At 40.7% G+C, this 16413-nt stretch overlaps 1 protein-coding gene across 1 annotated transcript; it reads right to left on the bottom strand.

Moving 5' to 3' along the window:
* Window positions 1–982: 982 nt before the first annotated feature.
* Window positions 983–3283, bottom strand: LOC137537818 (uncharacterized; the record flags this gene model as incomplete). The annotated part of the gene is made up of 2 exons (XM_068259775.1): window positions 2232–3283; window positions 983–1721 (listed from the first exon to the last, which is right to left on the bottom strand). Coding segments are annotated over exons 1-2 (1791 nt in total), but the record flags the coding sequence as incomplete, so codon positions are not given.
* Between the last annotated feature and the right edge of the window lie 13130 nt (window positions 3284–16413).

Genomic DNA, 16413 nt, shown 5'->3' with positions numbered 1-16413 from the left:
GCTTCATTTATGAAGTCAATTATGGAATTTAGTCGTTTGAGCAAATCGATTCCAATGATCAATCTATCATATGGAAGATCAACAATCAAAGTTGGATGTTTAATGATCTTTTTACCGATCTTATATGTCAGCCAGGATGTGCCTTTTACTTGTAAACTATTACCACCAACGCTTATCAGCGCACCGTCAAAGGCTTTTAATCTTGGCTTCCTTTGTGATGAATCCAAGATCTGCTGGTAATAGTTAAAAGACAGAATAGTAACCTGGGAACCGGTATCCAGTAAACCTGGGATCGGTCCGATACATCCATCTTGTAGATGGGTATCGATAAAATACCGGCCATCTACCTGTTCAAGATTGCAAAGAAAATTGGAATGTTTTTCCATTTGTTGCTTCAGAGAATGATTTCTCTGCAGTGTCAGGGTATTAGGAACTTGTTCCTCCTGATTCTGCCTGCAAGGCATTTGGGTTCCCATGGATTCTACCACTGGGACAATCTGAACAGAGGGTACTTCACACTCTGGCTCACATGACACAATATCACACATTTGTGGTGAAATATCAAGCACATTAGACTTCCCTTCCTCGACCTGGGGTAGTTCGGTACATTGCACATCATTTTCATTAATCGTATTTAGTACTGCCATATCCATTTCCGTACAGTGATTTGTCTCGGTTTCCTTTAGTTGGCAGAGCTGGGCCCTGCCTCCCCAGCTAAAAAATCCTCATGCTGTCTTCCTGCAGATCCCTGAGCCAACTTACCCATCATGTCACTCAATTTGTTCACTTGATCAACAAGCTGATCAAACCTATTAGGTCGGCGAGGGTTCTGGTTCCTGGGATCATATCTGTTCCCTGCGGGTGATCCACTCCTAGGTGAGTTAGGTGGTGATCTACCCCTAGGTGAATTAGGTGGGTGCTGTCTCCTTTCCCACTGCTGCCTGGGTCGGTTATCCCATTGTCTATATCTTTGGGGACGTCTGTACCCCTGGGGTTCTCTATATCCCTGGTAACCTCTATACCTTTGACTACCCTGGTTTCCTTGGTAACCCTGGTATCCTTGATACCTGCGATTGAACCGAGGACGGTAATCCTGGTTTCCAGAGCCTGAGCTATCCCTATCTGACCCTTTAGGATGTTGGGGCCTATTTTGATTTGGATTTTGTTGCTGTCTTTGGCCCTGCTGGATAGGTACTTTTGCAGGAGGTATTTTCTTCTGCTGGGATTCAAGGTTTAGGTCCGCTTTTACTTTGGTTTCATCTACTCTGCGTTCTGGGTACTTTCTGTTGTTCCTCCCACTTACGTTGGAACTCCCACTGATGTTGAACAGCAGTGTCGCTGAGGTAACCATTTTCTCTAGGGAGTTTCCGAAGTCTAACTCATTGGCCATGCTTAACTTTATTTGGGTAGGCAATGCATCGTAATATGCCTGTTTAAAATCAAGAGACTCCCAGTTAGGATTCCGATATGCTAAACTGTAAGAGTTTTTTAGCACGGAAAGGAATTCTCGGGGGCTCTGATCGGGTCGACAAGTAAGTCGATACACATCTCGTTTTGCTTCTGAGATAGTGCGATACGGCCCAAACTCAAGCTTCACTTCGTGTGAAACTGCTTGCCATCTAATGATACCCCGCTCCTTAAATGAGGTGAAATAGTGGCGGTATCTATCATCAAAAACCCATGGGAGAAATCTGATTTTGTCTGCTTCAGACAGATTTAACCTCCTTGGCGGTATGAAAAATACCGCCAGGAGGGAGCGCAGCAGTTTTTAAAAAAAAATTTTTTTTTTTAATCATGTAGCAAGCCGAGGGCTCGCTACATGATAGCCGCTGCTCAGCGGCATCCCCCCGCCCGCTTCGATCGCCTTCGGCGATCTCCGATCAGGAAATCCCGTTCATAGAACGGGATTTCCTGGAGGGCTTCCCCCGTCGCCATGGCGACGGGGCGGGATGACGTCACCGACGTCACTGACGTCGGGACGTCATTGGGAGTCCCGGGCCACCCCTCGGCGCTGCCTGGCACTGATTGGCCAGGCAGCGCTGGGGTCTGGGGGGGGGGGGCCGCGCGCCGCAGCAAATAGCGGCGATCGGGGGGGGGGGGGGGGCGGCGGCGATCAGAGTGCTGGCGCAGCTAGCAAAGTGCTAGCTGCGTCCAGCAAAAAAAAAAATTATGAAAATCGGCCCAGCAGGGCCTGAGCGGCACCCTCCGGCGGCTTACCCCGTGTCACACACGGGGTTACCGCCAAGGAGGTTAAAGAGTCCATAGTGGATTCATACAACTCTAAGTGGGATGCTATTTGCGCTGAACCCTTTTTAGTGAACTTAGGCACAGCGGTGTTTAAGAATTTTATGATGCTGGCCGAGCTCTGTTTTTCTTGGGGGTACTGATCATTTCCCCTATTTGAATCCCCTCGATACGTACCTTTCCCCCTTCTTGGGATAGGGCTGGATTCTCGCTTTCTCTCATCAGCCTCCAATTCATCTGAATCAATATCAGCAAGGGAGTCGTGACCTTTATGGGAATCGTCATACCTAGGGGCCCTCATTTGCATATCTCTCTCTGGAGAGGAATCCAAATGTCGATCTTTAGGGACCCTTGTACTGTCATCTATCATGGTATTCATAGTTTTACATACCGCCTCCATACGATCCAACATGCCTTGCCATTTTGGGTCATATGGAGTGAGTATTGGCGGGCCAGGGCTGGATGTTCTATCGAATCTACCTGCCTGTTTGATTTTGAAGTACTGCTGTTGTAGTTCTTCAAAATCCTGTTTAAGTCTGTGATGCGCTTCACGATTTCGTTCAGCGTCTTTTTCCAGACTTTTGATCGCTGCTTCCCTGTCTGAAATATCAATCATTAATTGGTCTCTATCAGCCCTCATAACCTGAATACTTGATTCCATATCATGTAACTGAGAGGTCAACGATTGGACGTTTTCCTCCGTTTCTTGCAATTGAGATCTCCACTGTACAATCTCTTTTTTTCTAGATTGTGAAAGGATATTTACTTCTAATAACCCATATAACACAGGAGGTAGGGAACCTAACAACCTTTTCTTCAGATCGGATTCTGAAGTTATTGTGGTCATACATGATAGATAATGATCAAATGTACCTTGAGACTTAAATATACAATCAATTTCCTGTCTGATACATTTTCTCATTTTGGCTATCCAGTCATCTACTTCCTCATTATATTTTAGCTGTATGAATATGAATTCAGTAATCTTCCGGAATAACCGTTCCATCTGGAGTCCTGAATCACTATCTGCAGCACTCATGATTCAATAGCCAATGCAATACAACCAGCTCAATAAAACGTTTTTTACGCTGTTTAAACCAGTAAGGGAAAGTAAACGAATCTCACTAGGGCCTCCAATCTTTATGTCGGGCGTTTTGTCAATGTTTGTATTAATCGTTAAAAATGAGAAAATCACAAATATAAAATCAAAAAAATGTAAAGCTCCTAAAAAAAATGGGAGGAGCTAAAAATACAAACACATGCCTAACTGTGTGAGCTCGTTTTTCGAGGTTTTACAGTACTGGTTTAAACATGTAAATAAACGTAGACCAATTTGTAAAAATATCAATTTAATATCGAATAAATATTACAATATCAAAACAATATAAAATTGCACTTTTGATTTAACACAAAACTCGTAAGGTTATTCCTACAATGAGCTGTATCATACAATTTCAGTAAAACAATCAAAAGGTAATACACATTTACCAATAAGCAAAAAGGCTTAACCCATTTAGCAGTCAACTCAAATGCAATGCAGAGCTATGACTCATCAAATATGGCCACCGGCCATGTCAATCAATTTATCACAGGATTCCTGGAGACAAAATGGCTGCTATCAAAATCAAAAATGGCTGCTATCAAAATCAAAATGGCGGCTATCAAAAACAAAATGGCGGCTATCAAAAATCAAAATGTCACAGTCAAAAATCAAAATGGCGCAGTCAAAATCAAAAATGCGCTATCCAAAATAAAATGGCTGATGTCAGCTATACCATTCAATATGACAAATTTAGGATGACTCAGTGGATATAACGACTGGGCGTTGCCCCACAATGGATATGCAATCAACTATAAATGACAGGAATTTTACTTCTGTCTACACTTTAACCTCCGCTGGCCTGTGTTACTACACAGAGCGAGCGGGTAACATACATATATATAATTTTGGAATGAAATATCTTACTGAGTCATTCTAAACTTTGCTAGGTGTGGCCTGCACATGCTGCGGCAAAATACCAAAATATAAATACATAGAGGAGGTAGCTTGAAATATCTTTTATCCAAAAACAAGTTATGGAATTCACAGCCAGCGATTCTTGAACTATTGATTGTGTTAATCTAAAGAAAAATATACCCACTGAATGGGTTTTATCAAAGATGCGGAGTGAGTGATTCCTGTGCACTGGAAGAACCCACTCCCTTTGGCTATAAATGACTATAAAATAAGAGAAATAATTGTCAATAAATCAAACGTTCAGATAACTGCGCTGTGATAAGCCATATAACTGGAAAAAATTGGTTATTAATAGTTACCAATATGGAGTCAAGGGCGTGTTCCTTTGGGCGTGATCATTCAGAATGCATGGATTCCCCTGTGAGCCCTCTTCAGCTGGTGATCTGATGATCTCTTCATGACTGACTCATCTCTTCTTATTCCCCTCACTACCTATGATCCTGCCCAGGAGATTAAATCTTCCAGCCTATCACAAGGTAGTGGGAATGATTAATGGGAGTTTTCTGTGACTAATCTTTAACCCAAGTGTAATACTGGATTTCACCCTCTGGAGGTGCTGTCGGATAACCAATTGCATTCTTACTGGGATATTTGGCAAACTTGGAAACATTTTGATTATGTTTTATTAATTATCACTCATAGTGGATAAACCAATGATATAATTCCTCTATGGATAGCTGATCTTGATGGCATCACTGGTTTTTATTTATTATACAGTGACCTTTTTCTACCATATTTAAGATAGACTGGATTTGATCCAAAAATCACTGGCATACTTAAAATCACCATGGATCTCTCCTATGTAAAGTATTGTGCTTGTTAGCAGAGTTTTATATCTCTAACCATTAACATTATTGTCTAATATGCAACACGGGTAAACATATAGCATTTCCATACCATTTTGGATATAGTCATTCAAAGAATGTTGATATTAACACGTATACATTTTCACATTATTATTGAATTGATTGTAACTAATATATAAGACTTAATCATAAAATATCTGTATTACTCTTTGTATGATACCTTTCTACTCATAAGGCATACATATAAAACGCCATAACCTTATATATATATATATATTCATTTTAAATAAGAGCGTTCATGCACTCAGATGTGTTTTTCCCAACTTGTACTTTGTCCAAAGGTTAGGGATGCATGTGTCCACACTTTATTTGCTATGTTGTCAAGTGTTTTGGTCTAAAACAATGGTTAATTTCTAAAATATACAAGCCTTAGAGATTGTATTCAGAGGTTCATCTTCTCAGCCTTCTATATTGAGCAACTGTTTGTTTCTAAACAAGGTAATAGCCTGATTCCATTGTTCCAGCAAGTAATGAATGGTATCACTCATTGCAAACAGTACATCAGCTGACTGCCTGTTTTTTATTTTTATAGCTAACCTCACTTTAGAGACACAGCCAAGTCAGCCTTGCATGGCAATATTACATCGCCATATTAAAATAAGCTATACATTTCTAAATAATCAATGTACCTATATTAACTAGAATCACCATACATTAAAAAGTCTTTGTCTTCTGTAACCTAAGGGAAGGAAATATTAGATTTTATTCCTATTTGATCATGTACAGTTCAGTTTATCGGAAAAACGATATTCCGCCATATGGAAATCTCGACACCCCAGACTTCCCACTGAGGTGCCTTGATACAGCACTCTGGGAACAGCCTATTCGTTCAGAAATTTCTTTCTGTGTCTTACCCTCTTGCTTGAGGGTGTCAATGATGGCCTTCTGGACAGCAGTCAGGTCGGCAGTCTTACCCATGATTGCGGTTTTGAGTAATGAACCAAGCTGGGAGTTTTTAAAAGCCTCATTAATCTTTTGCAGGTGTTTAGAGTTAATTAGTTGATTCAGATGATTAGGTTAATAGCTCGTTTAGAGAAACTTTTCATGATATGCTAATTTTTTGAGATAGGAATTTTGGGTTTTCATGAGCTGTATGCCAAAATCATCAATAATAAAACAATAAAAGGCTTGAACTATTTCAGTTGTGTGTAATGAATCTAAAATATATGAAAGTCTAATGTTTATCAGTGCATTACAGAAAATAATGAACTTTATCACAATATGCTATTTTTTTGAGAAGGACCTGTATTATTATGTTATTGGGATGTTTAACATGCTCATATGTTTTTGTTACAGCAAGGAATTTCTTGACTTGAAGAACTGGTTCTAGGCCACAAGATGCCCTGTCTGTCAAATAAGCTGTTAAAACATATGTTTTTTTGTTAATTAGAGGATAGGGTCTCTTCCATGAGCATACCTCAATGCGGGGGAAGAGTCTAGTATGGAACACTCACGCAAACTGTTTTTGGAAGAGGACACCGGGAGCCAGTGCAAGTATCAGGGATGGGATGTGTGATTGTGTTCATGTGATGCAAGTATGATTGTATGAGAACTGTTATATGAGTGCTCAACCTGGAGGGATTTTATGGGGTATGGATAATAGTTTTGTGATTTAGAATTGACTTAAAGTTATGAATTGACAAAAAACGAAAGTTTTAACAGCTTATTTGACAGGCAGGGCATCTTGTGGCCTGGAACCAATTCTTCAAGTCAAGAAATGCCCTGCTTTAACAAAAACACATGAACATATTAAACATCCCAATAACATAATAATGTTTTCTAGTCATATATAAGGGGGATGATAGTACAGGAAATTTTGTTTTTGTCTCAGCTTCACATTCTTTATTCCTCTAATATTTTTTTCCTCTTCTTTCCTCTTTCTATACTTTTGTTTACCTCAATGCGGTGGAAGAGTCTAGTACGGAACACTTGTGCAAACTGTTTTTGGAAGCTAACAGCCTCCAATTTGTTGCATCTGTTTTGAATGCAAATTGTGTAGCCTGCCTATATTTAGGCTCTGCACATCCATGCAATTGGTCAATCAGATGCAGCCTGTCTTGAGAAGCGCTGCCACCTCCTTCTGCTGTATAGAAATGTAAGTTTACTAATGGCTTGCTGAGTTTATGGCTTAGTGCATAGTTTGCATCTGTTTTGAATACAACGTGTGTATTTAGCCTCTAGGGAGCTCTGCACGCCTCTATCGGTAGTCATTTTAGCTGCAGCCTGATTAGGAGTGCTGCCAATTTCTCAGTTAAAATTATTGAACATTTGTCATCCTTGAAGATTAACCAACACTTACCTTCCTTTTAAGAGGTTTTTACTTGTTTTTTATGGGTACCTCCAGCTTTCAGTAACTTTTGTATCATGTGGTTATTACATGTACAGTGATAAAAGGGTCCAGAGTACAATTTGCATTTTGTCCCATGGCTTTGTAGTTATGCCACTGGCTTTAAAGCTCCAGCCACTTAGGATTCAATCAGTAGGGCACACTGGAGTATTAGGGAGAATTGTCAAATGGCTCTTTACTGGTTAGAATCCAGCTCCAGCAAGGATTCAAACTCAATAGGTGGTGCCCTTAATAAGTACTCTATCCAGCCACTCTAATGTAGAAGGGGAGAGAAAATCAAAAGAAGTCAGGAGACAGGAGCCAAATAACCTAAACAGAACAAGAGAGGAGATCCAATAACTTATTTGAAAAGCAATAAAAGCACACAACAAAAAATCCAGTTACCAATGGAGAGCTGTAACGTATGAACATCTACACTGATCTCACTGATTTTGCATTTCATCAGAATAGTATGCTTGTTGTTGATGGGACAATCAACAAGTAGAATGTGATCACATCCTTTACACACTCCAAATGGCCAAAACTGGTAGAAAGCACTGAAAGCAAAATATTACAATATTAAACAAATACTAAAACACTGTTCGCATTATATACTGCAAAACTGAAAATGAAAATAATTCATAAACAAACCACAAAAACATGACAAATGCAACATTCTGCTAAGATATGCTTACCACATTTAGACTTACTGTCCTTGGCTGTCTATTTGATTTTCTTTATCAGCACTACAGCTTTTTTTTTCACCTTGTTATGGACTGAAGCTCATTTGTTCCTATTCACTATGAACGCTTGCATTGAAAATACTTTGCTTGTATCTGGCTTATGAAATCATTTTTCTAACTGATCGATTTTATACATTAATTTTATTTAGGCCTAATTCCTGATAGCATGCCTTGATAAAGAAGTGACTGGATAGTATACTGGTTAAGGCTTCTGCCTTTGACATGAGAGACCAGGGTTTGAATCCTAGAGTCAGTAGTAGTACCTATTGAGTAAGAAGTTCAAGGCAAGACTCCCTAACACTGCAGGGTGGCTGCAGCTCTTGAGTGTTTTGAGTCTGACAGGAGAAAAGTGCTATACAAATGTTCGGATTCAAGTTATTAATAGGATCCCATGTAGCTCTGAAACCCCACTTTGGTCATACTAGATTATTGTATGCTGGCCTTACTTTGAATGTACAGTGGAGGAAATAATTATTTGACCCCTCACTGATTTTGTAAGTTTGTCCAATGACAAAGAAATGAAAAGTCTCAGAACAGTTTCATTTCAATGGTAGGTTTATTTTAACAGTGGCAGATAGCACATCAAAAGGAACATCGAAAAAATAACCTTAAATAAAAGATAGCAACTGATTTGCATTTCATTGAGTGAAATAAGTTTTTGAACCCCTACCAACCATTAAGAGTTCTGGCTCCTACAGAGTGGTTAGACACTTCTACTCAATTAGTCACCCTCATTAAGGACACCTGTCTTATCTAATCACCTGTATAAAAGAACCTGTCCACAGAATCAATCAATCAAGCAGACTCCAAACTCTCCAACATGGGAAAGACCAAAGAGCTGTCCAAGGATGTCAGAGACAAAATTGTAGACCTGCACAAGGCTGGAATGGGCTACAAAACCATTAGCAAGAAGCTGGGAGAGAAGGTGACAACTGTTGGTGTGATTGTTCGAAAATGGAAGGAGCAGAAAATGACCATCAATCGACCTCGCTCTGGGGCTCCACGCAAGATCTCACCTCGTAGGGTGTCAATGGTTCTGAGAAAGGTTAAAAAGCATCCTAAAACTACACGGGAGGAGTTAGTGAATGACCTCAAATTAGCAGGGACCACAGTCACCAAGAAAACCATTGAAAACACATTACACCACAATGGATTAAAATCCTGCAGGGCTCGCAAGGTCCCCCTGCTCAAGAAGGCACATGTGCAGGCCCATCTGAAGTTTGCCAATGAACACCTGAATGATTCTGTGAGTGACTGGGAGAAGGTGCTGTGGTCTGATGAGACCAAAATAGAGCTCTTTGGCATTAACTCAACTCACTGTGTTTGGAGGAAGAAAAATGTTGCCTATGACCCCCAAAACACCGTCCCCACCATCAAGCATGGGGGTGGAAACATTTTTCTTTGGGGGTGTTTTTCTGCTAAGGGCACAGGACAACTTAATCGCATTAACGGGAAAATGGACGAGCCATGTATCGTGAAATCCTGAACGACAACCTCCTTCCCTCGGCCAGGAAACTGAAAATAGGTTGTGGATGGGTGTTCCAGCACGACAATGACCCAAAACATACAGCAAAGGCAACAAAGGAGTGGCTCAAGAAGAAGCACATTAAGGTCATGGAGTGGCTTAGTCAGTCTCCGGACCTTAATCCAATAGAAAACCTATGGAGGGAGCTCAAGCTCAGAGTTGCACAGAGACAGCCTCGAAACCTTAGGGATTTAGAGATAATCTGCAAAGAGGAGTGGACCAACATTCCTCCTAAAATGTGTGCAAACTTGGTCATCAATTACAAGAAATGTTTGACCTCTGTGCTTGCAAACAAGGGTTTCTCCACTAAGTATTAAGTCTTTTATTGTTAGAGGGTTCAAAAACTTATTTCACTCAATGAAATGCAAATCAGTTGCTATCTTTTATTTAAGGTTATTTTTTTGATTTTCCTTTTGATGTGCTATCTGCCACTGTTAAAATAAACCTACCATTGAAATGATACTGTTCTGAGACTTCATTTCTTTGTCATTGGACAAACTTACAAAATCAGTGAGGGGTCAAATAATTGTTTCATCCACTGTACTTCTACCACATTTCAGAGGTATCTCATTCTTGCTCAGGACTAGTAATAAGGAAAACATTCTCCGTTCACGTCTCTGACAGATGCAGCACACTTTTCACACTCTCAGATCATCAGGATTTAGCAATCTAACCATCCTTAGATTTCACCTCAAAACTTTTGGAACTGGTATCTTCTGACATGCTGTCCCTTCCCTTTGTAACACCTTTGCACACTCAGTCTGGGGGGATCCATCCTTGGAGGTGTTTAAATGCAGATTAAAAGTATATCTGTTCCTTGCAGGTAGTTTTTTCTGTGACATAATCCACCCAGCCCCTAACTATTGGTCTGCCATGCCAACTACCACCAACTGTCTGTCACTGTTTGTCAAAGAAGCTCACACTTTAAAGAGAATCTGTAAAGAAAAGAAAGAGCCAATTGGGGGTACTTACCTCGGTAGGGGGGAAAGTCTCTGTATCCTAAAGAGGCTTTCCACTTCCTCCTCAGTAGAGGGAATCCAGAGCTAGGACCCCACCGAAGATCTCCTTGTTGGCAGCCTGTTGACATGTACACATGCGCAGTAGCTTCTCTGCAACAAAAGTGCAATGCCTGCTACTCTCCTGGTGTTGGTAACAGTACAATTGCTGTGTGCTCACTGTGCACAGCAGTTTAACTAGACTTACGTGAATCGGGACCATTTCATCACAGGATGACTTTTGTAGCATTTTTATATGCAACTGTAATACTTAAACTAAGGTGATATATCACTTTAAGTTGAGGAGACCTTGAATAAACTCTAATACATCTATAACACTCATACAGCATTTTTGCAAGAAGTTTGTACAGCGCTGACCTATACCTTCCCTTCTTCCAGATGAGATAATTGGCTGTCTTAGCAGTGCAGCGTAACTTGTATAAAATAAAAGCTTAAAGGATTACTCACTTCACACCATGTCAGCATTCTACTAAAATATACAACCCTAACCTTTGATATAATGAGTTAAATGTTATGTCAACCACCCAAATTGTCAGATTATTCAATTATTCAACAAGTCACAAAACCAGGACATTCTGCCTCCAGTTGTCAAATAAGCATTTTAAATGTATTTTTTGTATTCTTCTTCTATTTATTTACCTTATATTATTCAAGCAGGTTTGTTTAAATATGAAAAAGAGGACCTATCTAGCAAAAAGATCTTTTTTTTCTCATTTTTATGCAAAATCAATTTTACAGCCAAATGTGACAATTGTGTTTTGATTTGGAGCTCACAAAACGTTCTTTTTTACTGTTCTCAGACAGCGAGACACTTATTAATATTCCAAAGAGAAAGCAAACCGGGCACCAATAGTTTGCAATTCACCAATTTATTTCATCCCATCCATAGACAAACACAAGCAACAAGTAGCTGGTCTGACAGCCGTTTCGCAAGCAAGGCTGCTTGCTTCCTCAGAGGTCTCTGAGGAAGCAAGCAGCCTTGCTTGCGAAACGGCTGTCAGACCAGCTACTTGTTGCTTGTGTTTGTCTATGGATGGGATGAAATAAATTGGTGAATTGCAAACTATTGGTGCCCGGTTTGCTTTCTCTTTGGACTGTTGGATATCGCTGTATGCTGGAGGCACATATAGGATTCATCAATAACCCCCTCCAAGTGTCTGCCGGTCATTGCATTTGGTGCCGATTTTTTCCTTTCTACTCCTTTGAATGCGACTTATTAATATTGATTCATTAACCACTTTACCCCCGCCCGTACGAATTTCTCCGTCCCTTTTTCCATCCTTTAAACCCCAGGGACGGAGAAATCCGTACTTTCCGCGCTCCCGCTCGCTGTTGCGCGCACTCCCACTCGTAAAAACGCCGCCCGCCGCTTGCCCGGAGATCAATGAACGGGAAAATCCATTCTCGTTCGTTGATCTAAGCCCCGCAATAATCCGCTGCTTTTCCGCTAAGCAGCGCGATCATTGTGAAAAAGAAAAACTTACCCAGCCTCCTAGTACTTCCTCCAAGCGTCCAGAAGGACGCTTGGAGGTCGCATTAAACAAAAAGCTACTGTTGCCATCTTGTGGACAAATAGTAAAACTACACACTAAATCATTTTTCACATACAAATTCATTACTTATACACAAAAAATTAACTCATAACCTCCCACACTCCCCATTTTTTTTTTTGTAATTAAAAAAAAAATTAAAAAATGTACAATTAAAAAAAATACATAACTAGTTACCTTAGGTACTGAACTTTTTAAGTTTTTATGTCAGGAGGGTACAACACTGTTACTTTATAAACTATGGGCTTTTAATTAGGGATGGACGCAAAACTGAAAAAAATGCACCTTTATTTCCAAATAAAATAATGGCGCCAAACATTGTGATAGGGACATAATTTAAACGGTTTTATAACCGGGACAAATGGGCAAATACATTTCATGGGTTTTAATTACAGTAGCATGCATTATTTAAAAACTATAATGGCCGAAAACTGAAAAATAATTATTTTTTTCCCACATATTTTCCCATTAAAACATATTTAGAATAAAATAATTCTTGGCATAATGTCCCACCTAAAGAAAGCCTAATTGGTGGCTGAAAAAACAAGATATAGTTAATTTCATTGTGATAAGTAATGATAAAGTTATAGACGAATGAATGGAAGAAGCGCTGAAAGGTGAAAATTGCTCTGGTGCTCAAGGGGTAAAACCCCTCAGTGGTGAAGTGGTTAAAGCACATTTGACTCATCCTTAAAATAAAAAAGTCAAAAACACCCCCGATTTGCACGGTTCAAATTTGCCGTCTCCGGGAGTCCGGGAGTCCTCGGAAGGCTTAGTCAATTCACTAAGGCTGTTACCGCATGACAAGCTGAAATTACTGACCAGTGAGGTTAATTACTGACTTTTGCGGTAAATATCAAAACACATGTTAGTATAAGGTCAATTCAAAAGGATATGAGCAAGCATGCAGTAAAGCCAGAAGACATATTCAGTAGTTACCGCCAGCTCTGAACTGTCAGAAAGTAGCAAATACCATTAGATAGCACATGGCAGACAGCAGAGAGGAGAAAGCAGAGAGCCAATAGAAAGAGCCTCCTCCTCCTTCTCACCCAATTGCCTCTGACACTTGGGAAGGTGGGTCTTCAAAATGGCAGAGCAGAAGGAGACTGGCTTTTCTGCATAGATCTATATAGGGTTACACAGAAGAGTGGCCTCTAGTGGCATGTAAGCACATCTAAAGTGATGCAGGAAGCCTACCGAACTTCTACTCCACCTGTGTAAATGTTTGTGAATTGGGAAAAAAGTCTGTTGTGTGTGTGGTCCGGTATAAGTTATGGAGAGAATCCAAAGAGAGAACAACAAAAGTTGTTTAGGTTTAGGCTAACTGTTCAAGATTTCTTTGCAAGCTTTTGAAACCTTACATTTTGAAAGCTTGCAAAGCTTTCAAAATATTTCTTTGCAAGAAGAAACTTAAAGTTTTGAAAGCTTGTAAATAAATCTTGTACAGTTAGCCAGCCATCATCTAAACAACTTTTGTTGTTCTGTCTTGGAAAAAAAAGTTTACCACACCGAGCGCGGTATTTAACTGAGCTGATTTTTTTTTTCGATCAGGGCTTTGTGAATGCTGGCCATAGTATAAATGCAGACACATTGGCCCATATGCAATTCACTTTTTCTCCTGAGTTTTCTCCTAGGTGATAACTTGTTAATAAAATGCCTTTTAAAATGTACCTGAATGGAAAAAAGGCCCCCTAGGGGGTACCTACATCAGGAGAGGGAAGACATCAGGAGGGAGAAGCCTCTGGATCCTAAATAGGCATCCCCTTCCCTCCTCAGCAGAGGGGATTCAGCGCTGGGACCCCCAAAGACTTGTTGGCACTTTTTGCCTGTGTGCTCAGGTGCAATAGAAGCTTTCCCCTCAGGCTCCAGCAGAAATAGTCAAGCCCATTTGGGTCCGCTGTACTGCACAGATGCCTTGTGCCTGCGCAGTAGAGCGGACCCAATTGGGCTCAGCTATTTCCTAGGGAAAAGATGCTAGTGTGCATGCGTGCAGAGCCATAGCGTACTGTTATTGCTTACTGTTTTTAAGTCTCATTAGGATCCAGAGACTTCTCCCTCTTGAAATGAGTATTTGATTTTTATTTAAATCAAAGTCATAGATTTTCTTTGAGTCACCAACAACCTAGAAAACACTCAGTATAATTTTGACTGACCTTTTCACTGACTTTGTCAATTGCAGAGTGCTAAAAAGTTATTATAATGTCATGAAAAAAAAAAGTGCATTGCTTGAGGATTGTTTTAAATTGAATCGCCCTCATTACATCCACTGCACAGCGTAGAGCTTTATGCATCTTTAGCGGGCAGTATATGGATTATCATGAATTTATATGAATGTAATTCCCCAGCAAAAGAAGCAGTGTTACCGCAATGTAAAGGCACAGTTTCAATGTAAAGTAAACAGTGGTGCTCAGCAAGATTTCGGATATCCGAACTACCCAGATAATCCAAACTTTTTCCACTATCCGAACTTTGAATAGCAATTCGGATATTTTTTAAAAATCCAAATAGACTATCCGCGCAAACTTAGATTTCCCATCCGAAATCCGGGCAGATAGTTAGTTCAGATATCCGAGCAGAAGCCAAAATCACCTTCAATGGCAAAAATCCCTTAGAAGGCATCCAGGCCTGTGAGAGAGAGAGAGAGAGAGCTCCGAAAGGGGTTTTGTCATTTGAAGAGACTTTTGGAAGCATTTTAACCCTCCTGGCGGTTTGCTAAAAAATCGCCAGGGGGCAGCAAATCTTTTTTTTTTAATTTTTTTTTTTTCATGTAGCGAGACAAAGTCTCGCTACATGATAGCCGCTGCTCAGCGGCATCCCCCCAGCCCCTCCGATCGCCGCCGGCGATCGGCGATCAGGAGATCCCGTTCAAAGAACGGGATCTCCTGGAGGGCTTCCCCCGTTGCCATGGCGATGGGGCGGGATGACGTCACCGACGTCATCGAAGTCGTGACGTCAAAGGGGATTCCTATCCACTCCATAGAGCTGCCTGGCACTGATTGGCCAGGCAGCGCACGGGGTCTGGGGGGGGGTGGCTGCGGCGTGATGTATAGCGGCGGATCGGCGGGTAGCGGTGGCAATCGGGCACTGCACGCAGCTAGCAAAGTGCTAGCTGCGTGCAGCAAAAAAAAAATTATGCAAATCGGCCCAGCGGGGCCTGAGCAGTGCCTTCCGGCGGCATAGCCCGAGCTCAGCACGGGCTTACCGCCAGGAAGGTTAAGCCATTATCAGGTTACTTCCGGTTTTCTATCCGGAAATCTGAATCCGGCCAGATATCGAGGATATTGGATTCGGATATCAGAGTTTACTCGGATACCAAAAAGTTTGGTTTCGGATATTCAATTCGGATCCGGATATCTGGGTATCCGGATCTGAATTCAATTCGGATTTTGAAAAGAGGTATCCGAGCAGCACTGAATGTAAATACTTTCTCTCTCACTTATGCAATGTGCAGATCAGCTGTACTGACTTCACTGGCTATATATTTGTGTGTGACTGAGATACTTTTAAATCCAAAAGAACTACAAGCCAGTCACACAACTGGAAATTTAATTTGAAATAAAGATGTCAGCCTCCATGTCTCTCTCGTTACAGGTTTCCTGTAAGTTGACTGCTTGTTAACATGTAGGACTTTAATGTTTAACAACGTCATTCACCTCCCTTTCACAATTGTATTGTGACTCCCATGAAAACCACCTTTTTCCTGTAATTGGCAGCTGTTTTCTCACCACCATTGTAAAATAGAATCTAACATTTGCCCTGCAACCAATAGCAAAGTCATTAGTAACACTGTTAAGGGGATCCACTTGTAAATTTTAGAATCTTCATTTGCTTTGCATATTCATACTGCCTAAAGTATATTTGTCTTAGCTATCCCTTGGTGAGAAAAAATATCTCCCGTGTAAATTCTTGAAACAGAAGTTATAATTAGGATGCAGTTTGCTGCATTTCATAAGCAGGTACAAATCTCTGTGGGTAGCCAAGTACAACACCCACACTTCATGCGGATTAACAATTACATTGTGTTCACAGCTATCAGAGCAAGCAACAGGTGACCTGACAAATGTTTCATTCATACTGAGCCAGTGTCAATAACCATGATTCCCGTCTTGCGACTCAATTTATCTTC

This window comes from Hyperolius riggenbachi, chromosome 11 (assembly GCF_040937935.1).
Source record: "Hyperolius riggenbachi isolate aHypRig1 chromosome 11, aHypRig1.pri, whole genome shotgun sequence".
Classification (NCBI taxonomy): Eukaryota; Metazoa; Chordata; class Amphibia; order Anura; family Hyperoliidae; genus Hyperolius; species Hyperolius riggenbachi.
Note: the sequence above shows the minus strand (reverse complement) of the source record. Positions and strands in the feature narration are given on the sequence as shown.